Raw genomic sequence first — 22,807 nt, 5'->3', positions numbered from 1 at the left:
TCTTCGTGTTTCGCTTTTCCCGGAGGAGGGGTGTGAATTTCATAGTAGCTGCGTATCCAAAAAGGAAAAATGAGGGGATTTTACGCCGGATTGAGCGTCATTCTCAACTACCGGCATAGGCACAGATTTTGGTTCCTCATGAACGTTATGGAAAGAGCGTGACCCTAATACCTGTTCGAGGATAGGTTTGATAACAGTGCTTCTGTCCTGAACAGACAGAGTGGCTGAAGGACTTGCTGGAATTGTCCTTCTAGGCTCATATCCACTGCTTTGAGATACTAATTCTAGGAGGTACCATCAAAATCAAAAGGGATAGATCAACTTTTTAAAAAAATATTTTATTTATTTCCCCTGCTTCTTTTTTGGTTTGACCCCCAAGAACACGTTTCAGTGCTTTGTGCAGGGCTGCTGCTGCTACAGTGATGCTGGCAGGATGTCGGCTTTCTCAGCCTTCCATGCCAAAGGATAAGGGGACGTCAGGAGGAGGCGGGGGGGCCAGGTTGTTTTGAAAGTTGTTTGTGTGTTGAAAGCCGGTGGGAAAGTTCAGGCTTCCCCATTTGGAAGAGGCAAGGCTGGGTTCCGCTCTTCCAACATGCGCTTTCCATTTTTAGCTTCATTCAGACGCAGACAGCAGTTCCTTTCCTCTTCCTCTCCTTGTTTGTGTGACACTTTTCTGAGGCAGCTTTTCCACAGGCGACTAAGTGGTCTTGCGGCCATGACCCCACATTTTCTTCAGCACGGAATATTCTTTTCTCTCTGAAGCATTAAGGAAAGGGTCTGAAAAAGGTAAAGTTGTTGTCACAGCCTAGGGATTTTCTCCTCTTTGTTTTTGTTCCCTCATTACTACCGAGGCTGGCATTTTAAAGTGCTGCTTCAGTCAGAGCAGCTTCGTTTACACTGCTTTTTGGCTATTACTCAACTGTACCAACTATCCTGCATACGCTTTTAAAGTGTCACAGACTACTGTATTAGTCACACTGTATCAACGGAAACCACAACACTGAAGGACAATGAGGATTAAAGGCTGTTTTCTTTTTTTCCAGGCTGCTACACAGTGTAGCTCGGACGCTGTGAGTTTCAAGAATCTGGTGAAAGGGAGAGAGTGGACAATGAAAATGGACATGGAGGATGCTGACATGACTCTGTGGACAGAGGCTGATTTTGAAGAGAAGTGCACATATATTGTAAATGATCACCCGCTGGATCCCAGTGCCGATGGAGGCACCCTAACTCAGGCAGAGGCTTCCTTGCCAAGGAACTTGACTTTCAAATATGCATCTAACTGCAAAGAGGTAAGCGGCAGTGCTCTGGGGAAGGTTGGAGTCAGACAAGCCAAATCACAGCGCTTTGGAAAGCGTGTGCTCACCCTGTCTTTGATTCTTTAGCATACACACACACACACACCCTACCAACAACAACAAATGCTGCCTGCTGGCTTTTAATATGGGACCCTAATAACTCTTTTAAGAAACTGTGTGCTGGTCATCTGTTGTGTAATATTTCCACTGAAAATTGCAGCCAACCTATCCCTGAAACTGCTTCTGTACCAATTCGCAAACAGTTAAATTTTCACACAATTTGAACAGCATCTGAATAAGCGTATTTAAACTGTGGGGTAGTTCTTTGTGCCAATTTCTAGGCTGCTGTTTGCCAGGACCATTCATTGCCTCTGGCTCAGAGATTAAAGTGCCTCGGTTGTCCAATAAATAGCTTTAAAAAAGTAAAGGGAAAAAAAAACAAAAACAAATTCCTGGAAATGTGTTTAATTATTTCTTTTTGTTTTCCCTTTGGTTATGAAATTGCTTTATTCTTTTCGTGAGCTTGTTGTATTCCCGACTTCCTAAATTCTTAAAAACTCTCTGGCATGTCGGTTAAGGAAGTAATGGTAGAACTGTAGCAAGCTTGACAGAAGGGCGGCCGTAGCTTAAATTAACTTTTGTTTATCTGGGACAGTATCTTCACTGGTAGCTAGCTGTGCGAGTCTGTCCTATCCTTGTCCCTGGAGTGGGTACATTCTTTGTTGTTGTTTCAGAAGGGCTGGAAAGAAATGAGCCTGGATGAGCAATTTGGTTTTGTGTTTACTCCTTCGTATAGAGTAGCTATTATAGCTAGGTGTGATGTTCGGTAGTGTAACAACCCAGGGGACAACCCTTCATTTCTCCCTGTGCTGAGACTTGTGGTATAGCAACTATTACCTGTGCTTCTGCTTTGGCTAAGCATACTGACCACAGAGCTGAAAAGAAGAGGTACACTCATCCATGCCTATCAAATATTTCCTTCCAGAGCAGGTACTTGTTTAATCCTGTGCACAGAAGTAGGGCCAGACCCCCAGCTGAAGGGTGTTGACACCACAGAATTTAGCTTGGCAGTGCCTAATAGAGTGCCAAGTAGGTTTGGTAAGAGGTTAAAGCTAAATTCTCCTTAAAGTCACTCTTCTCTTCCCATCTGCCCTGCCCTGCCAAACTTTGGCAGAGAAAGGTCATGCTCCAGAAAAAAAGTGTGAAACCTGGTTTTGTGTTATTGCATTGTTAGATAGGTATTAGTTTGGCATGAAGAGGGAAATAAAGCTGTGACTCTGCCATGGAATACAGGAGGATTTCTTGGTTGAAGGATGAGCTTACAGTGTGACAGCTCCGGTCAGTCCTTGGCAGCCGGCTGATGACTGATTGGCTGCTGAGGCTGCTTGCTCTCTCTGCCCCTGTCGAGTCCTGCTGCTGCGGCTGGAGACATCCAAAGAGCTTTCAAAATTTCCAACACTGTGTTTGGAAACACCGAGGTGTAATTTCCTTATTCTCTAGTTCAGGTCAGTGAATCAGAAGGATTGCTGCCATCTCTGTATAAGAGGTGGGGGGAGAGAGAAGTTGTTGAAAGATTTCTGGTTCTTTCTTGTAAAATGTGACCCGTGCAGCTCCCTGCTAGTGGGAGTCTGAATATAGGACATCCTCCTTTTGTTCTCCAAAGCTCCCCCCGGTCTTTCATTTGTGCTGAATTGCACCTACCCTTAGGAGCAATAGGAGCTTTTAAACCCTGACTCTCTTTAAGGTAGCTCTTGAAAGAAAGGGCCGATATGTGCTCTTTTGCCCACCTTCTGTGAAGGCTACACTCTGGTGAATGTATGGACAGGTCTCTCATTTGCTGCTAATCCACAGGGTGAAGTAGCTGTAAATGGCATGATCTGCTTGTGTGCTAGCAACTTCTGACATGAAACACTATTTTTTTTGTTTGCCTTCTGAGTGTGATTTTGTTTAGTGGGGTCAGGACTGGGTACATGTATTACTTTTGCAAGTTGCTGTTTGTGGGTCAGTGAGGGAGCCTGATTCTGGTTTTGACCTCATGGAAAACCACTGGAGTCCTGACAGCTCAGTAGGGTGGGTTTTTATCACTTGCAAAAGGATGAGGTAAGACTTCGGGGGATGCATGCGTGCATGTTTGCCAGTGGGTTTCAGATGTGAGCTGTCTTCATTGTTAACTTTGGGGAGAGCTGTGGCTTCATCTGGTTGAGTTTTAAATGCTGAGTCAGTTTATTGTCAAAAAAACATATATATTGCTTGTGAAATGCTGATACTGTCATGATTAGATCATGAAATCCTGGTGCTGTCACAATTAGTATTGTATCTCCGGCAGGAGCAGGAAAAGTACTGCATGCCTGCTTAGGAGGGAGCAAGTACGGCCACAGCTATTTGGGGAGTGCTGCTTTTTCTGTATCTTCTCCTTGCATGCTTTATGGAGCTCCTCTTTAAAGGTTTATGCAATTTGCAAGGGAGCCCATGACACGTCATCATACTCTTGTTTATTCTTGGATCTTGATCAGGGACTTTTCTGAAGAATACGTTTTTTGTTGTGAGTTCACAGAATGTGTCAGCATTTAGAAAAATTAATTACTACTGCTCATAACATTTTAGGCTGTTAGATTTACATAAAGTCATTTATTTATTTCTATGTGTGAATTATTTATCCTTTCCCCCAGTTTTGGCAATTGTCAAAAAATGATGAAATGTGGTGTCAGGCTTATGCTTAGAAGGCCATATGTGAATGATCTTTTCATGCAGACATTTAAAAACATTTTTTTCAGTAATCTTCCCTTTGGTCTTGGTGTTTAAAGTCCAAACAGCCCTTCTTGATATAAAGTGACAGTTGCTCTGCTGTCTTGAATATTACTAGTGTCTCATCCTGGTCCGTGAGCTTCGGCAGAGGAAAACATATCTTGGCCAAACACCCATTACTGTTGCATATATCTGATAAGGCCATTTATTAGAGACAGACCCTGAATCAGTGATTTTGGTGAAAGCAGTGATTTTGAGCTGTTACGAACTGTGCCTCAGTGACCTCAGACACTTGCTCTCCCCTATTGCTTTTATTTATTTTTTGTGCGGTCGCCGAGGAAGCCATCTGAAAGCATTCTGTTTTGTGGCATCACTTTTAGAAAACTGGTTACTGAACAAAGGGGTAAAAATTACATAACTGTAGGACTAATAGCTAAAAAAAAAATAAAATCAATGTTATTCCAGGACACACGATGGCCCACCCTGTTTGCGTGTGGAGAATACTGTTGTTTTAATGAAGCCAATAAGAATTTGTTCGGTGTTTTGGTTTTCTAAAGCAGTTTAGTGGTCCCATTGCAAAATACCCTCCCCTTGCAGATTTAGCAGGAGTCGTTGTTTACTTCAGTGCCCTCTCCCCAAACAAAGATGCAGGAGCGTTGATCTTCCAAAGCTCCATCTCAGATCAAACTGGGACCGGAGCCCATCCGCCACATGCCCAGGGGCCGCGGGCAGGCCGGGATGTGCTGACCGGGCCTGGAGGGCCCCAGGCGTGCCCGGCCCCCGGCGCCGCATTAGGACCCTGGTCAGTTCCAGGGCCGCCGTCCCGGGCTGCCGCCGGGCCCGCGCTCCCCCCGCCGGGCCGCCCCGCCGGCGGCCGCGCTGTCCCCGCCGGCGCGCCCGAGCGCCGCTCGCAGCCGGCCCCGCTCGGGCAGGGGGCAGCGGGCTCCGGCTGACGCCGGGCTGCACCTTCCTGCTGGAAATGCTGTTGCACTGAGAGGACGGACGCGGCGGAGTGCCGGGAGCTTTGAAAGGAGAGGGGGTAAGCGCCTGTGGAGAGGAACTAGCGGGGGCAGCAGTGGCTGCCGTGCGGCGCGGTGCGGGCCCCGCAGGCAGCGCCCGGGCGGCGGCGGCAGCAGAAGGGCTCCGCTTCTGGGGAGCGCCCGCGCCGGGCTCCCCGCGGCTCCCGGGAAGGGCTCCGCGCCGAGCGGAGCGGCGCGCTGGAGGACACCTGGCGGACAGAGCCCCGAAGTGCCGCTCTGGCACAGCCTTCCGGCAGCCCGGGGGCGGCTCACCCCCGGCTCCGGACCCGGAGCTCCGCCGCTGTCCTACCGGCCAGCCCTCGGCAGCTCCCTGCTTCCTTCTCTTGAGCCGCCCCTGCTAAGCTGCGGCGGGGCAGGAGCCCCTTTTGGCTGCGGCAGGGGGGTTGCCGGCAGCCTGGAGCCAGGCTGCCTTGGCACTGCTGGCACCCTTCTGCTGGCAGGTGCCCCTCCTCGACCTCATCAGCTGAGCTTGTGAGGGAACAGTGGAGGCCGAGAATTGCTGACCAGAGAGCTACCGTCAGCTAAAAGTCGTCTGGACAGCTTTATAGCCTGGTTTAGCAAAGCTTCAGCGTTGGCACACACAGATGTGCAGAATCTCTTCTGCCAAATTCTGATGGGTACAGGGTGAGAAATCATTTTTGCTTCTCCCCTGGCATAGCTGAATACAAATGCTGTCTGTAAGGTGGATATCAAAAAGTATCTGCTGTGTCAGAGACTGTTTCAAGTTGACTAGTTCAAGGAGTGATTTCTAGAGATTCTGAGAATTTCATTAGTCGTTTTAATTAGGGCCAAGATATTTTTAAAACCATGAAAAATATCAAGCTATCATGCAGTAAAACTGGTAGGGTGTGCTTGTAGCTTGGTTGTGAACTTTTCTTGAGAGGGCAGATGGATGTAAATGAAGATATATAAGGAAAATGAGAAGAACATCTGCCTTTTTCAGCTCTCTATGAGACATGTATAAGCAAGACAAAAATAAAACTGAGCCACTGAGCTTGTTTCAGCATATGATAGGTATAGGAAAATTTCTGGAAGTCCCTCTTCTCTCTCTTCAGTCCAGATGCACAGATCAATGAAGCATTTAACTACCTCTCCTGTTGATGTTTTAATTTTTTTTCTTTGTAGTGTGCTTGAAAACACATGTTAAAATGCAAACGAGTACAAACAGCCACCACGTACACCCACCAATCTGTTTCCAGGTGATTTCTTGAATTCATGGCTGTTATTTGTCCCCTTTATTTTGACATTTAACATGTCAGTTATGCTAGGTGTTCATTTTTTACTGGGAGTTTTAATCTTGACCAGTACACAGGCAAGGATTTATGTCTGCCTCTCACTTACACATTAAGGATCGTACAATGTAAGAAAATGTAGCATGAGAAAATCAGAAGGCTTAGCTAATTTGTGAAGTGCTGTCTACGTACAGTCCAGGGTTTTTACCACCCTTTGCTGAGAAGGACTGTTAAAAGAAATAGAAAAGCTCACTGAAGTGAGCTATCTGTAGAGTCTGATGAGTGCTAATCTGCTTTGGTAAGGACATTGATTCCTTGTGGGGTACAGACAACAGTAATCCCAGCTCTCAGTCTTCCTCAACTACTGCTGGTGTTCCTGTCTTGTTCTGAAATCCTGGCAAGCAAAAAGACAAGTGGCAAGATGTGTGAAGGGGATAAGTTTAATACATTTTGCCATGACAGTTTATAATATATTTGGTTATAATACCAAATTAATGGGCTTTTTACCTTCTTTTTTTTCCCACCATCTGAGCAGCAGGATCAATCTTGCAAAGGCTTGGGGTTTTTGGTTTACAAAATTGTTGGTTTTCTAACATTGTTTGGATACATTAAATTTAAGAAAATCGGTGAGAAGCAGAGAGACAAAACCAATAACTCAGCAGTGTTTTGCAAAGGGTTACTCCAAGGCACGTTCTTCTGAATAATGATGAATTGCTTCCTGATTTGTGGTCAGTGACTTTTTTTGGTATAATTACTGTCAAGAAGGAAGCTGAACAACCAGAGTACATTTCTTAGACCTAGCATAGTGGAGCATTTTCTACAAAACCCTTACACCTTTTTTGACCAAACCCACTTGATATATGTTACCGGAACTGATGATTCCTTTTTATACAAGAAGGTGACCTGTGAGTACATGTCCCAGAGTCACTTCATATTCTCTTTAGTATGCCACTGTATGCTGGTAAGAGAACTGAAGGTTGTCCTTTTTTTTTTTTTTTGTGTTCTCCTTTTAGCTACTTTAGGGCAGCTATAGACTGAAGAATGGAGGGGGGTGGAGGGTGGTTTCATTTTGATCTGGAGGAGCAGTCATTCCAGTTTCTAACATATTAGAAAAGCAAGCTCTGTAGCAGTGAAGTGATTGATAGATACTGCATATTTTTGTTTGCTGGAACTAGACTTTTGGGGGTTGCCTTTGATAGGAAAAATAACTTCTGAAGATATTTGACAGTCTCTGTACATTTTGCTTCCTGTTTCTTCTTGTAAATGTATTTCCAAAAAGCACATTTTTAAGGTGGTATTCATCATTAACTTCCATATGTCTTAGGAAAATGTTAGTACCTAACAAAGCTGGTTGTATTGTAACCGACACGATTGTTCATTTATTTATTTCTGTTTTGCTGACCTGTCACAAAAAAATTCTTGCACTGATTGCTTTACCGTGTTACATTTGGGGGACAGGGGAGAAGAGGGAAACTTCTCATTTTCTACTGGCAATGGACTGATCCTGTGCTGGTCTTCTTGTAGGTCACTGGAGTTATAAGCAAAGAGTACATCCCAAAAGGAACACGCTTTGGACCCCTGGTAGGAGAGATCTATACCAGTGATACGGTTCCCAAGAATGCGAACAGAAAATACTTTTGGCGGGTAAGCAGGAAAAAGCATCACCACGTTGTTGCAGTAAGCAGATCACTAAATGAGTACGGCTGAGAAGCTGGGTCACTTCCTGCTGCATGATGCAGGGAACAACCTCTGTATGTGGCCAGGCACAAACAGGGCCAGTGGGTGAATTAAGCCGAGTAAAAGCCTGGCTATCTTGGATGTAGGGACTGTGTGGGTGGAGAGAGCAGTGGAGATGCACAGCCCTTCCTGGCTCTGTCTTCTAAAATGTATCGGTGCTTGATTCTGTACAGAAATAGTTGTGCTGCTTGCTGTAAGGGCGAAGGTTATTTTGCATTTCTTCATAGCGGGAAGTCATTCTGATTTATGCAAGTATCACGTCCTTGTTTTTTCCCACTATGAAGAAGCTGTGAAAGTACTGCATAAGCTTTCACTCTGGAATTATGATACATTTTGTGACATTCTTTCCTAGGTCTTGTATAGAACTGCTGTAACACAGTAGTGGTAGTCTTCAGTGTATATCATTCAAGTAATAAATTTCTCTAGGCCTCCTCAGAATTGTTAAAAGAACAGCTCATGGATCTTAGCAAAGGGAAAAGAGACAAACACCAGAGGTGGTGCCTAATTTGTACTCCATAGCATAAACTGGAAGGGAGCAGCAGCCAATATATTTTGGCTTGGGCAGTCTGTGCTGGGGAATATGCTTCCAGTTTATCAGCTGACATAATCCTCATTTTCCTTACAGACACATTATTAATTGTTAGAGAACATTCTTTCAGCCCCATCTCATTCCATGGATTTGTTTTGCTGCCTTCTAGCCATGTAGGTTGTGTCTAATTCCGTGGATTTGGGACTGTGTCCAAGCCTCTACGCTCAGGTGCCTGCCTGCCTTAGTAATATCCCAACCTCATATCCAGGTGAAACCCAGGGCACGCACCAGCATTCCCCACACCCCTTTCTTCCTACCTAATTGAATCATTTTGGTTTTCTCAGATCGTCTTTGTACGACGTAATACAGCATTGCACAGGCAGTTATTTGCATGTGCATTTTTACACAGCAGGCAACTGTTTTCACATTAATAAGGCCACAAAATGTTTCTTTTTGCTGAACTTTTAGGGAGTTTGTGTCCAGTATAGGAAGAGACCAGTATGCTGACCCTAGCCCCACCAGTTGTTCATAATAGAGAAGACACAGGGAAGAGGGGCTGCTAACCATCTTGCAGGACTTCATTCCTACATTGCAGTGAGAAAGATGACATCATTCTTACGATGTGATTTTAAGCCTTAATGCAGAGAGATCCTCAGAAATAATATCCTAGGAACCATCTAGGCATCATTAAATTCCCTGTTATAATCTCTTGATTCGTTCAAGACAGACTGCTGCACTGAAAATTAATTCCTTCCTAGGGGTCTGACACAGGCTAGCATATGCAAAGGAAATAATAACACGTGGGAGATAACTCCCCACATGTTATTAAAGGCATCCCGGGCTCGCTGGCAGGAGCGGGAACATCTGCCAGGCGCCCGGGGACGCTGCCTGCGCCCTGCCCGCGCCAGGGGAGCGGGGCCGCCCGGGCCCGCGTCATTTCTGGGAACCGCGCCGTGACTCAGCACATCTGGTCGCGCCTTCCCGAGAATAGGTGGGAGCCTGGTGGGTGCCTCTGCCGGAGAGTCGGAGCTGTGGCCCTGACGTGGGAGCGGTGGAGGGCTGGTTTGGGAAGTGGTGGCAGGCGTCAAGCGCCAGAGCCCCGCGTTCCTGGAAGTTTGCGAGCCGGGGTGAGCAGAGAAACCCGAAGGCTCCTCTTGATGCAGCACAACTCGCCCGGCTCCCTTCCATTTTCTCATAACAAACACACCGCAAAATCTCTCGCAAGCCGCTTTGATGAGGCCACATGTATTTCCCCCTTCTCAGTTTACAGGAAGTTACTCTTAAAGAAAGTGATTCTGGTGTTTACGGCCCGCGTTAAAGGGCCAGGCCGCCTCGCCTCTCTGCCCGCCGGGCTTCGGGGAGCATAGGAGGGTCCCGGCCGGCCGGAGGGCGCTGCCCGGCCAGGGAGCTGCGAGAGTGGTGAGGGCACACGGGCAGCAACATCCTGTGGAGTGTTTTCCCTATGAGATAAGCTCTGTCTCCCCTTTGGAAAGGCATTTCCTGCTCAGCGCGGTGCATTGCTGGTGCAAGCTGCTCCCACTTCAAGGTCTGGCTTTTGCCTGGTCATTTCATCCAGCACGGAACTAGTTCCCCTTGAGAGTAAGCAGTGAGTTTTTAACAAGCATGTTTCCTGGATTTCTCTTGACTTTTTAAAAATAATTCTCTTATTCTTACCATTTCGAGAAACAGTAGCTTCTGTCAATGATGGGAACTTCTTTCCCCCGAAACCGCTGAGCAGTTTTCATATTCATGTTTTCTTGCCCCTCCGTGGGCAAGTCAGAACATGTCCCTTGGCAGAAAAAATGACTTTTCATGGGTTAACCCCTCTCCAGGTCTTCCTTCAGTTATGGCAGGTGAATTTCATCTTTGCCTCACCCAGCCTTCCTACAAAAGGGTTACAGTTCAACTATGAGCAAGTGTTGCTTTAGGACTCTGGGGGGGTGGAGAATGTTTGCATAGTTTAAACCTTGGGTGGAGGTGGTAGGAAACTGCAAGTACAGAGGCCATAGAAAGAGGTGAGAAGGATTCTGACGTAGTGTAGCCAGCCAGTCTTATACACAGGTGACTCAAAGCATTAATGCAAGCATGCACTCAGACCTGCAGTCATCAGCATCACCCACTTGTTGATCAGAGAATCAGGAAAAGGACTCTAAGGTAGACTGTTCACACAGGGAGAGTACTCTGCGTTTCAGATTTTGGGTCTTGTTTTCCCAAGCTGAGACATAGGCTAAGATGAAATGGAAAAGGTGACTGTGAACTTGCCTTTGAATACCTTCTTAAATCAGAGGATGTCATAGTTGGAAAGGCAGGAACACAGCTTGAACTCTTTACTTCAGTAATATATGCTCTTTAAAAAAAAAAAAAAAAAAAGGGGAGCTTATCATTTTTCCCCTCTGGACTCTGTGCATACGTGTTGCGTACTGTGCCTATATATATATTTATATATATTCATAAGCACTTCCTCTCTATTCCAGATCTACTCAAGTGGTGAACTTCACCACTTCATTGATGGATTTAACGAGGACAAGAGCAACTGGATGCGTTATGTAAACCCCGGCTACTCTGTTCAGGAGCAGAATTTGGCTGCTTGTCAGAATGGAATGAACATCTACTTCTATACCATCAAGCCCATCCCTGCCAACCAAGAGCTGCTTGTGTGGTATTGCCGAGACTTTGCAGAGAGGCTGCACTATCCCTCCTCCAGAGAGCTGACAATGATGAACCTCAGTAAGTGCATTACAGTATAAACAAGGAATGCTAGTAATGTCTCTTCTGCCTATACGATCTAATAATAAGTTGTATAATTACACAGCTGCATCATCTGTTGTGTCACAGGAGGTAGCTTGGAGTGGAAAAGGGGAATTAAAAAACCCAACACAAGAGAATGTTAAAAAGGGGAATTAAAAAGCCCAACACAAGAGAATGTTAAAAAGGGGAATTAAAAACCCAACACAAGACTCTGTGCCTGTTCAAATGGAAAGAGGTTATAAAATCAGAGCAGTTGCTTGTTTACACTCTGAGTCTTATCTGGTGAAATTCTGGACAGACAACCTGACCTCTGTCTTCCTAACCATAGCTGTTGGTTCACTCTCAGACTTTCCAATTTCAGATCTCACAGTGTGTTGAGCAAAAGTCTGCTTTGGTAGCATATACTAAAGGCTGGGCTGTCCAGTCATGCTCCCAAAGGGCTGCCCTCACTGTACCAGGAAGTGGCAATGTGCCATGACTCTGTCTAGGTGTCTGACAAAATACATGTTTACTGCATAATGCACTTTGAGCCTTGCATCTACACGTATTTATCTAATGGGACCAAACCTCCTGTGGTCTTCTCATCTGGTTACTTATGTTTTAAGGTCAGTGTACTTTGTCCCCATTTCTTGGCTTTGTATTGCAGCTTTCATTTTCTGTTCAAAAATAATAGCACTGGTAGCAGAGGGAAGAGGTGTTTCCAGGAGTTTGTGTTCCTCTGTGATTTCTGATGATCTCCAGCCTTGGTGCTTTACTTCTCACTTAATCACTGCCTGATACCTCACCCAGAGCCCCTTCTAGAGAAGGAAAGATTCTTGCTGACTTCTCAGTGGACTCTTAGGCTGCTTCCCCTGCTGCTGCTCTAAGATAGAGCAGAGTATTCTTTTGTCCTTCTGCCAGTGACTACACTGAAACTTGAAGGACAAACTGCAAGCAGGATTTTTTTTTTTAATATAAAGAACTATTTATGTTTATTTGGCAACAAGGAATGGGTTAAAAAATATCATTGTTACTTTGGGGATCATTAGAATTGTCATCCCATATTACAAAAATGATATCACACATTCAGATTAATCAAAAGTACATCTGTCCTCTGTGGGTGTCACCCTTTCCCTAGTTTTTTGTCTTTTCCTACAAATTAATAGAAGAAAACCTGTTGTCTCTTAATGACAGAGGGAAGAGAGGGAGGGAATGTCTTACGCAGCTATATTCTCTGTTCAAAAACGATCTCACTGATTCTGTCATCTTTGCACATATGTCATCTCGCCACTCTCTGTGCAGTTTTATTTCCTGATATGATGAACTGTTGGCTTTTCAGTAAGACCTGCAGGTGAGATGAGACAACAGCCTGTAGGGCTCTGGTGGATGAGGAGTTTGCTAAGATCTGGTCAGGCACTTTTGGCCACTAGCTAGGAGGACACACAAACGCAGGATCGGTTTCCTGCATCTGCTGGCACCTTAGGCTTCCTTGCAGATGTAGCAATGAATGTATTTGTAAAGTGTTTCTTACTCTGTCCAGTTACTCTTAATCAGGTCAAAACTAAGGGTGTCTGGACATGGCAGAATAACTGATTTTAGTAAAAGCAGTAGGCTCAATACAAGGATTTAAAGAAATGGGAACTTGAGCCACAATTTTGTAGTTCAGCCTTAACATTTGCAGTTTTTCCAGATGCTGAGGTTGAAACAGACATTTTTCTTTTTTAAGATAATTATATTTAAACCATTTAGAAATTTTATGTTAGCTCCTTCCACCTAAAGAAAATAGCAGTTCAGAAAATGAGAAAAAATTTTCACACATTTTTTTCTTTTCCCTCATTCTTGTGACCAGCACATTCAGGCCTAAAGCCTGCAGCTGGGCCAAAAACCCTACACGTACCATAAGGGTTGAGGTTTTCTTAAGTTAACCTTTTGAAAAGTGTGGAAGAAAAATCCAGAAGTCTCCCAAAGATCCTTATTTGCCAAAGTCCCTGCAGCAATGGTGCAAGCAGGGGTGGTTTTTCCAGCATTAGTACTGGAACCAGATGAGTTTACCATGAATGCCAGTACTGTTTAGCTTTCTTCTGCTCCTTTCTCCCAGGCCACTAGTTAAATCTAAAATTAGAGAGCATTGTGCTGCCTCTCCAGCCTCTCTCTCTGTCACAAAGCCTGGCCAAGGTACCCTGGCACTGCATTCATCCATGAGTAAAGCACAGAGGGTTTGTCTCCAGTTCACTGGCACCCTGCACCTGCTACAGATGTAGGGCTTTGGCCCATCAAAACAGTCTTGCTTGAGGGGATCCCCCACCTGCTAGGAAGTCAGTTGAGTCCTTTCCAGCCAAATGGATTGTTAATAATTTGGTATTCAAAGTGGTATGGCTTCCCTCAGAGGGGCAGGGGAGCATCACCACCTCTCACAGCTCATGGCTGCTGGTTTTGGCACCCACTGAGGAGGAGGGAGGGAAAGTTGGAGTCCAGGTCCCAAGAGGCATGCTGAAGTCAGGGCCTCCTCCCATGGGATACACACTGGTGTGGGCGGGAGGCTGCCAGTGGCTGTGATGTGTTGCACCCAGATCTCTCCCTTCACTGTGTCTTGGGCGTGCAGTGCTCACTGGTGCCTGTGGGAGGCTTTAGAAGAGTTCCACCTTGGCTGCCTGCCCAGCCCAGCACAGGAGAGGCCACCTGGGACACACACCTACAGAGACCTTCCAGTCTTGCCAACTTAAAATATAGGCAGCTGCTTTAAGTGCCTCAAGGGTTTGGGGATCACAGCCTTAGAGTTCAGCACCTCAGTTCCTCTTTAAGTACCAGAGCAGGATGGGCCTCCGGGGAAAAATGTATCAGGGAATTTCTCTGGCTTTATTTCCTGTAATTAGTGGCCTCAAAAATGAGAGAACTACCACTTTAGAGCATAAATGTATTTACACACCCACATGTAACATCTACTTGCCTCTGTAACAGCAAACTTTCAAATTAAAGGTAACTTCCCTAGCATTAGTTCATTTGTGCCACAGAAGGAAAGCATCCAGATGCAAGACAGCAATTAGGCATGTACTTAGTTGTGGGTTTAACCCTGTCCTCTGTGTTTTCCTGGATTGGGGCCTTTGACCCAGTCGTTCGGACGCTGGAGCACACACCTACCTTCACAGCTGTGATTAGCTCTGAGTGGAGCTACATAACTTCAGATAGATGTTGAAGTGCCTGCAAGGAGTTGCACAACAGTGGCAGAGGCAAGACTCCACATTATCCCAATGCTGGAAACTCAGTGTCATTCCAAATTATCCCCTTCTCCTTCCTGCCTGTTTTGAGGCCCCTGATGTTTTCTGTCAAGATTTGAGATGTCACCTTCAGATGATGCCATTGTCCAGAAAATAGTTTAAAGTATGGTGACACAAGATTTCTGTATTCTGCTAAAAATAAATTATCAGTAATTTATTAAATGTGCTTAACCTCATTCAAGCGCTCCTTCAGATTGTCTTTTAGTCTGTGATTTTTTTTTTTTTAGCAAAGACTGAGGAAATTTGCTTTGGTGGTTCCACATAGTTTAGAATTTAATTCTTACCTCAACATGGGAGGATTATTTTGGGATGGAGGGGTGGAGAGGATAACAGTTTAAAAAAAACCAAAAAAAACAAAAACAAACAAAAAAAACCCCTATACAACAAAAGCCCAACAAAATCCAAACCATTGCATTGACTCAGGACATGACTATTTGATAATAATGTTCTTATATTGCAATCATATGATGCAACTTCCTGCTGCTCATGTCATGTTTGTCTCCTCAGTCAAGTACAGGCAGGTGACATCTTTTGGTCAAGCTTCAGAAAAAAATTCAAGTTGGGGGAAGACTATTTACAAAATATTTGGCAATCTTTCTGTTTCATTACCAGGTTTAACAAGGCATTATTTAAAATGTTTCCAGTTCTGTGAAGATTAAGTTTTTAACACTTTTTTTCTTAAACGCGATTTATTCTTTTCTTCCTGCTGGCCCTGATATGCTGGCCGTTAGCTCAGCCCTGTCGCTCGCTTTCCCTTTTGTTTATGGGCAGTTTCACTTTCTGGTTTTGAAGCTTTTCTGTTTGGGTTGATAGGAAACATCTGCACTTGCTTAAAAAAATGCCTCCTGGAATGTTCAAAAGGGCTCAGGAAAATTATTTTTAAATGATATGAGAGGTTGTCTTCACAAAATCAGAATTCAGGGCCTGAAGTTGTCTTAATATTGAGAATTATTTGAAGGCTCCCGGAAAGACCTTCTCTGAGCAAAAAGTTTTCAAAGGCATGTCACACTGCCATGGACAGATTTAGAAAACAGATGATCAAATTATGTACTTCTAAATGTTGGTCTCTGTTCTCATTTTGAGTGGAAACAGTCTTTGTTTTGCCCGCTTCACAACTTCGAGGTTCTCTTTCTACTAGCAAAAGAGGTGCTTAATTTAGATCAAAAATGTGAATCGGCATAATTAAGCTCCACCACTCAAAGTGTTCAGTACCATCTCACTCCTGAAATTACTATTGAAATTACTGTCTGCCTACAACCGTTTTTCAAGTTTTTAGAAAAAAAACCAGATCATTGTTTTCATGAAATGTTTGTCAGGCTACTGCTCAGAGCACAAGAACCAAGAGCAAAGGCTGTAGCTCTGCAGCAGTCTGTAGCTAGAACACCCACATTGGAGTGACTTCAGGCAGCCCCTTCACTCAAGTTTTATTAATACTTAAAAGTAACAGGAGTTTCGTCCCTTTTCCTCTTGCACGCATGCACTAATCTCAGCAAATATCTGTTTGCAGATAAAAAAAAAATCTGAGCAAATAATCTGTTGACCTCAGAAGTGGATCAGGCTCCTCAAGAGGCACGTCTGGGGTTTTTTTCTTTCTTCCCCCCCCCACCCTTCTTAGATCAGTAACTTAAAAATGCAGCTGCACTGTTCTTGTTTTGTCATGAATCTCTTTTCTGTGTGTCTCTCTGACCACAGAAACTAGACAGATCTTGGAATAGTATGTGCCTATATTTAGTATGTATATGTGTGTGTGTGTGTGTGTGTATGGGGGCAGGGGGAGAGATGCATTTCAAGAGTGAGAGGGAGACATTCTGATTGGTAAAAACTTAAATCTAGGATCACAAGTTCAGAAAAAACATCCATTTATAAGAAATATATCTCTTTAACTTTGAAGTATGGCTCCTTTAAGAGCAACAAGAAAGGCTGTAAACCTCTCAATCAGTTTCAGCCCTGGTTTAAATCCACCTTCAGTATAAAACTTAAGAACCTCTCCTTGGCCCCCGACATTACCTTCTCTTATTTTACACAGTGCTGACACACTTGTTTATGTTTTGATCTCTCTGGTGTTCCCAAGTGTCCCTTGTGCCCAGGTAATAGGGGAAAAGCCAAGAGGGGATTTATGGACCACAGATAGCTTGCAAACTAAAGAGTGTCACAGTTAGACTTGAAAAATAAATTTTAAATACCACAACTTCTGTCTATGCATGAAAATTAGTAGGAGGGACAGCTTTACTGGGAAAATTCAGAAGGGAAGAAAAGAGCAATTATCTTTAGTCAGTCAAGAGAGAGCACAGGATTGTTGCACAAAGAAAGTTACGATCTCTGCGTGAGCTTCCTTTCTGTCACTCCTGGGCTTGCTCCTGCACATAAGGCACGTACATCCCCACCCTCGTGTTTAACCTTGTGACAGTCGGAGTTGTTTCTCCAGCTGAAGTGGCCCCAGTTTCTCTATCACTTTTCCAGCACCACCAGCATTTCTCCTTCCTCTTCCCCTCCCCCTGGGTTTTTTTTTCTTTAAAAGAGAAAAGTGTCAATTTGAACTTCCTGCTTGACAGACCCCACTGAGAAACTGATATGGGCCTGATAAGGTGGTATTTATTTATTTTTCCTGCTGCAAGGCTTCACAAGTCCTCCTTCTCATCCCCCTGTCCAGTTTTCAATACTGCCTGGTCTTGATACTTCCCAATGCTGATAGTGTCACCAGGAATGTTTGCTCTGAGACACTGCTGTGGTGAAAGGCAGCTGATAAGAAGATACAGATAATATTATCCACAGTGCCATTGTGGAGCTTCTTGGACCTAGGAGGACCTCTATGCTATGCCCAAAAATCTGGTTGACATTTAAAGAATGAGTTAGCAGTCCAGGATTACAGACAAAATGACCAAAGAAAGTAGATGTTTTTTAAAGCCAGACAACACAATATGTTATTACTTTATTTTTGATACAGCTCTGGATTAAATTTTAGATACTGAGAGAACTAATTGGGAAGCTATCTGTGCACTTATCTGTGTACATGCTTGCTGTACAACACTCTTAAGTTTTATCATAAATATTTTAATTGAATTTAACTGTGTTCAGTTGCATTTCATTGCAGCTTGAAAACACACAAACTACCAACAAATCTCAAACTAAATTTGCTTGCTACTAGTCTAATGCCATTTCAGAAAGGATGCTACTGTAAAGTGGGTTGGTGTAAGTAGGCGCATGCTTTGAAAACAGCTGTTTTCTTGGATACGTTTAATAAATGGCTGTTTCTTTGCCTTATAGGGTAATGTTGCCAAATGATAGATTCCATCAGGGTAGTGCATAGTGAAGCAAAGAATCCGTGTTGAAAGCTGCGTGGTCATTGCCTGTTCTTGCGTTCCTCACTGGGTTCAGATGATCCTCCAAAAATCAGAAATAACTGTTTCTCACCTCAGATAGTGAAGTAAGAACAGTCAGTCATGGAAGCAGAAATGTTTCTAAAGGACTGCAATGGTTTTGAGTCACGTACCTACTGGTGTTGGCTTGCACCTCCTGAGGGAAAGCCTGGCACTAACTAAGATTATGAAACCTTCTTGTAGTTTTTCCCCCTATAATAAAATATCTTACAAGTAATCAAGATTATGTAACAAAGATAAAGGCAGATTTGTTTTTCTACTGAATTTGTCTTTCAGTGTGCTGTTAAGATTGTATTATGTCCAGATAGCAAGGTCTTTGAATACAAATAAATAGAATATGTGCTGAACTGAGATGAATGCATGCTAGCTTGTATTTCCTTCTAAATACATATTTCTTTTTCCTTTTTTTTTTTTTTAAAAGCACATTTCAACTTAAGCTGGAGCCAACCAGTCTTGCTTTCTTTTACTTTGCTTCAGCATTTTTTTATAAAGTACAGCTGTAAGCAGAGGAGTTTTGCATAGACTGAATGCCACAGAAATCTGCAGTAAATAGTCTGCTTTGTTGTAGATGTTCCTAAGCAGTATATTTAATGAGTAATGATCTGTTTACTGATGGAGAATACCTTCTCTTTGAAGAAGGCTTTCATCCTAGCCAGCCATGGTTTTTTTGGTACTGTAAGTAATTGAACTGGCTGGTGAAGTGACTGCTGCGGTTTGGCAAAACCCGATTTGTCATGCCTTGTTATTTTACTGAGGAACATTTCTGGGAGCTTGTGTTCTGTGAAGTCCTTCAGTTAAACCTGTATTGTGAACAAATGCTCGTTACCACATTTATTAGAAATACTGCTTAAAGAGACATTCAACAGCAAAGCCAGGAAAATTTAAGGGGAAAGAAAGGTGAAATCAGTTTGCAGAGTGGAGACTGGCACTCTGCAAATGCATCATCATCAGATCTCTATGTACTGGCCCGTATCCCCTAAATTAACAGTGCTTTATATTAACACTTAATACCAGCAGGCATTTCTTCACACAAAAATTAGTTTTCTGGCAAGTTGAATGATTGCTCATCTCTGAGAGATGACCTTCCTTCCCACTAAACTTGTAGGAGTTAGATTTTGTTTTGAAAAGAGATAATACCAGTGACATATCTAAATAAGCATTACTTTGTCTTTGTATTTCAGCACAAACCCACGTTAATCCAAAGCAGCACAGCGCTGATAAAGATGAGCTTTATCAGAAAAGCATCCCAAAGAAGGAGCACAGTGTGAAAGAAATCCTGAAAATGGAATCCAATCCTCCAAAAGGAAAAGACTTCTTTCAGACCAACATTTCACCAGTTACTCCAGAAAAAGACTTGGATGATTTACATAAGAACTATAGCCCGGAGAGGTGTTTCTTCCCTCGGGTTGTCTACCCAATCCGACCTCACATTCCAGAAGACTATCTGAAAGCTTCCTTAGCATATGGCATGGACAGACCCAGCTACATTACTCACTCGCCCATCCAGGCATCTACTACACCGAGTCCTTCCGGGAGGAGCAGCCCAGACCAAAGTTTAAAAAGTTCAAGCCCCCACAGTAGTCCAGGGGTCACGGTTTCGCCTCTGGCACCTACTTCCCAAGAGCACAGAGAGCCATACCCTTACTTGAATGGATCATATGGCTCAGAAGGATTGGGGTCTTATCCTGGATATGCACCCCCTGGCCACCTCTCACCTGCCTTTCTACCGTCCTACAATCCCCATTACCCTAAATTCCTGTTACCTCCATTCAATATGAGCTGTAATAACCTGAGCGCTTTGAACAATATCAATGGCATCAACAATTTCAATCTCTTCCCAAGGATGTATCCTCTTTATGGCAACCTGCTCAGTGGAGGTAGCCTTTCCCACCACATGCTGAACCCTACCACGCTCCCCAGCTCATTGCCCAGTGAAGGAGGCCGTCGACTGCTGCAGCCTGATCATCCAAGAGACTTCCTCATACCAGCACCCAACAGTGCCTTCTCTATCACGGGCGCTGCTGCCAGCATGAAGGACAAGCCATGCAGCCCTACCAGTGGGTCCCCCACCGCTGGTACAGCAGCCAGTTCGGAACACATAATGCAACCTAAACCTACCTCAGTGGTGTTGGCTGCCACCGGCGGTGAAGAAGCCATGAATCTCATTAAAAGTAAGAGGAATGTGACCGGTTACAAAACCCTCCCATACCCACTGAAAAAGCAGAATGGGAAGATCAAGTACGAATGCAATGTTTGCTCCAAGACCTTTGGCCAGCTCTCCAATCTGAAGGTAGGCAGTGGAGAATAAGACAGGAGCCTTCTTTGAAGGCTCAGGTTTCTCCCTGTAGGTTTTCGAGGAAAAACAGGGTCAGGCCTCCCTTGCTTGTTAGGCTGTTTATTCGTCTGGGCTTAGTACAGCATCCCCCAGCAAGAAAGCGTGGTTGTGTGTTTTAATACTGACGCCACCTAATTAACTAGATAACATTGTATTTTGGCAATGGGACTCTTCCGCTGACTTTAGGAAACATCTGAAAGCACTTTTGTTGTAGTACTGGAAACTGCAAATTGTTAATTGCTTTGTCTCTCCCTAGGTGCACCTCCGAGTACACAGCGGAGAGAGACCATTTAAATGCCAGACTTGCAATAAGGGCTTCACACAGCTGGCTCACCTCCAGAAGCACTATCTGGTACACACGGGAGAAAAACCCCACGAGTGTCAGGTATGTAACGCGCAGAGAGAGAGATGATTCCTTCTGAGGCCAAAGGGACGGCAGGGCTTTGCACACCCCATTCAGTGTGCAGGGAGGGCTGAGGGACAAACCCTTGGCTGCTCAGGGCCAGAATCCACACCGCAGCTGGGCCCAGCCCTTGTGCAGCAGCATCTGTGAGACAGCACGATTGCCTGCAGCCTGCTAGAGCAACATCTGCCTGATACAGTTTTGCCATCAGCCACACTCAAAATGACATTCAGCAATATTTAAATAAAAAAAGGTGGGGATTTTTTTCCCTTTGTGAGAAAGTGTGAAGATATAGAAAGCTGCTGCTTCGTCCTGCCGTCTCCTCCTAGGTGTCTGTGATTTAAACCATAAAATCGCCTCCCACTCACTCACTGTTTCTCTGCCACCCCCCACATTAGGTTTGTCACAAGCGGTTCAGCAGCACCAGCAATCTCAAAACCCACCTGCGGCTCCACTCTGGAGAGAAGCCTTACCAGTGCAAGCTCTGCCCGGCCAAATTCACCCAGTTTGTGCACCTGAAGCTGCACAAGCGTCTCCACACCCGGGAACGCCCCCATAAATGCATCCACTGCCACAAGAGCTACATTCACCTCTGCAGCCTCCAGGTCCACCTGAAGGGCAACTGCCCCGTTGCCCCTGCCTCTGGCCTCTCCATGGAGGACCTGAACCGAATCAATGAGGAGATCGAGAAGTTCGATATCAGTGACAATGCTGACAAGTTGGAAGAAGTGGAGGACAATATCGACTTAACGTCGATCGTGGAGAAGGATATACTGACCATGCTCAGGAGGGAAATGGAAGGAGCTAATCTGAAAGTCTCTCTACAGAGGAACCTGGGAAATGGGCTTATCTCCTCAGGATGCAACCTTTATGAGTCGTCAGATATGTCAGTTATGAAGTTGCCTCACGGTCACCCACTACCTCTGTTACCTGTAAAGGTCAAGCAAGAAACAATTGAACCGATGGACCCTTAAGACTTTTTGGCAAAGTGATTTTTTTTTATTTATGACTTGGCAAGTCAGGGTGCCTGTAGCAGTTGCTTGTACATAGTTTCAATGCTGCAAAGCAATCTTGGCTTACAGTAGTTTCCCTACGCTCTCCAGCTGAAAGAAGGAACTCCAAAGTTACTGTTTTCTCAGGGCATAAAAAGGGGCAAAGGACTGTGCATTGCCTCGCCAGTTACTAAGAGACAATCATCTATCCATAATTATTTTTTCAATGATAGTACTTCATAATTTATTATGCAATTAATCATTCTAAAAGCAATAATTAGGAAAATGTTTACAATGACTGGAAAAATTCATTGTAATTTTTACTTTAAATGTTTTTATTTTTTGTTTTATGGCCATTCCTTGTAGATATTTTTTTTCTGCACATCTGTTTTAAGAACCTAAGATTAGGGTTTCAGTAAATGTATTTTATGTACCAATGTCTTTTAAACAAATGTGGTTTTTCATATTGCCAAAGTTGGACATGTGACATACAGAATCCTAGATCTGTTGGTTTGAAAAAAAAATTCTGTGTACTTTCATGAGCAAATCACCCCACTGGGAATTGAAAAGCAAAAAAAAAAAACCAAACCAACAACCCAGAGTAGCAGCAAGCATGGAAGAAACAACTTCTCCTGCCTCTCAGAGGAGAGGAGAAAGATTTTTCTACCTGCAGCTCTCCCTGGAACAGATGTGGCACAGCAAACACTGACCTGCCATGGACAATACCACAGGTTTTCAGAAAACAGCTCTAGCCCCACATATTGTCATGTAACTTTAAGACCAAAGGAACACATGAGCTTAAAGTGGCTTTTCCAAAATAGAATCTCACATTCTTTTGTTTCCAAAAGCAGTTTAAAAGCAAAGACACAAATATTATTAATATTCTGCCTAAAAGGGGGTTTGGGCAGATTTCTTTCTTCTGATTTTTGTTTTATTTTGGGTTTTTTGGCCAGAGCCTTCCAGGGATAAAAAAAAAAAAAAGATGGTCAGATTCCCTGAGAAAGAAGGGGTTCAGTTTTACTTGTATTTTTCTCTCCCACTTTGCTTGGGTAGAAGTGGGGAACAAAGTCCTTTCCTGGCACATAAATTTTTTTTCTTCCTTCCTGTACAACTCAGA

The 22,807-nt window shown here is 44.1% G+C and overlaps 1 protein-coding gene across 1 annotated transcript; it reads left to right on the top strand.

The window, feature by feature from the left end:
* Positions 1 to 1,010: 1,010 nt before the first annotated feature.
* PRDM1 (PR/SET domain 1) lies at positions 1,011 to 21,672 on the top strand (the record flags this gene model as incomplete). The annotated part of the gene is made up of 6 exons (XM_082277064.1): positions 1,011 to 1,292; positions 7,840 to 7,959; positions 11,056 to 11,308; positions 19,142 to 20,250; positions 20,552 to 20,680; positions 21,097 to 21,672. The coding sequence occupies 6 exons, from the start codon at positions 1,011 to 1,013 to the stop codon at positions 21,670 to 21,672; spliced, it is 2,469 nt and encodes an 822-aa protein (XP_082133190.1).
* Positions 21,673 to 22,807: the final 1,135 nt, after the last annotated feature.

Source organism: Coloeus monedula (assembly GCF_965178545.1).
Source record: "Coloeus monedula genome assembly, chromosome: 2".
In the NCBI taxonomy this organism is placed as follows: Eukaryota; Metazoa; Chordata; class Aves; order Passeriformes; family Corvidae; genus Coloeus; species Coloeus monedula.
The sequence above is the reverse complement of the archived record's forward strand: the minus strand, read 5'-3'. Positions and strand labels throughout refer to the sequence as shown.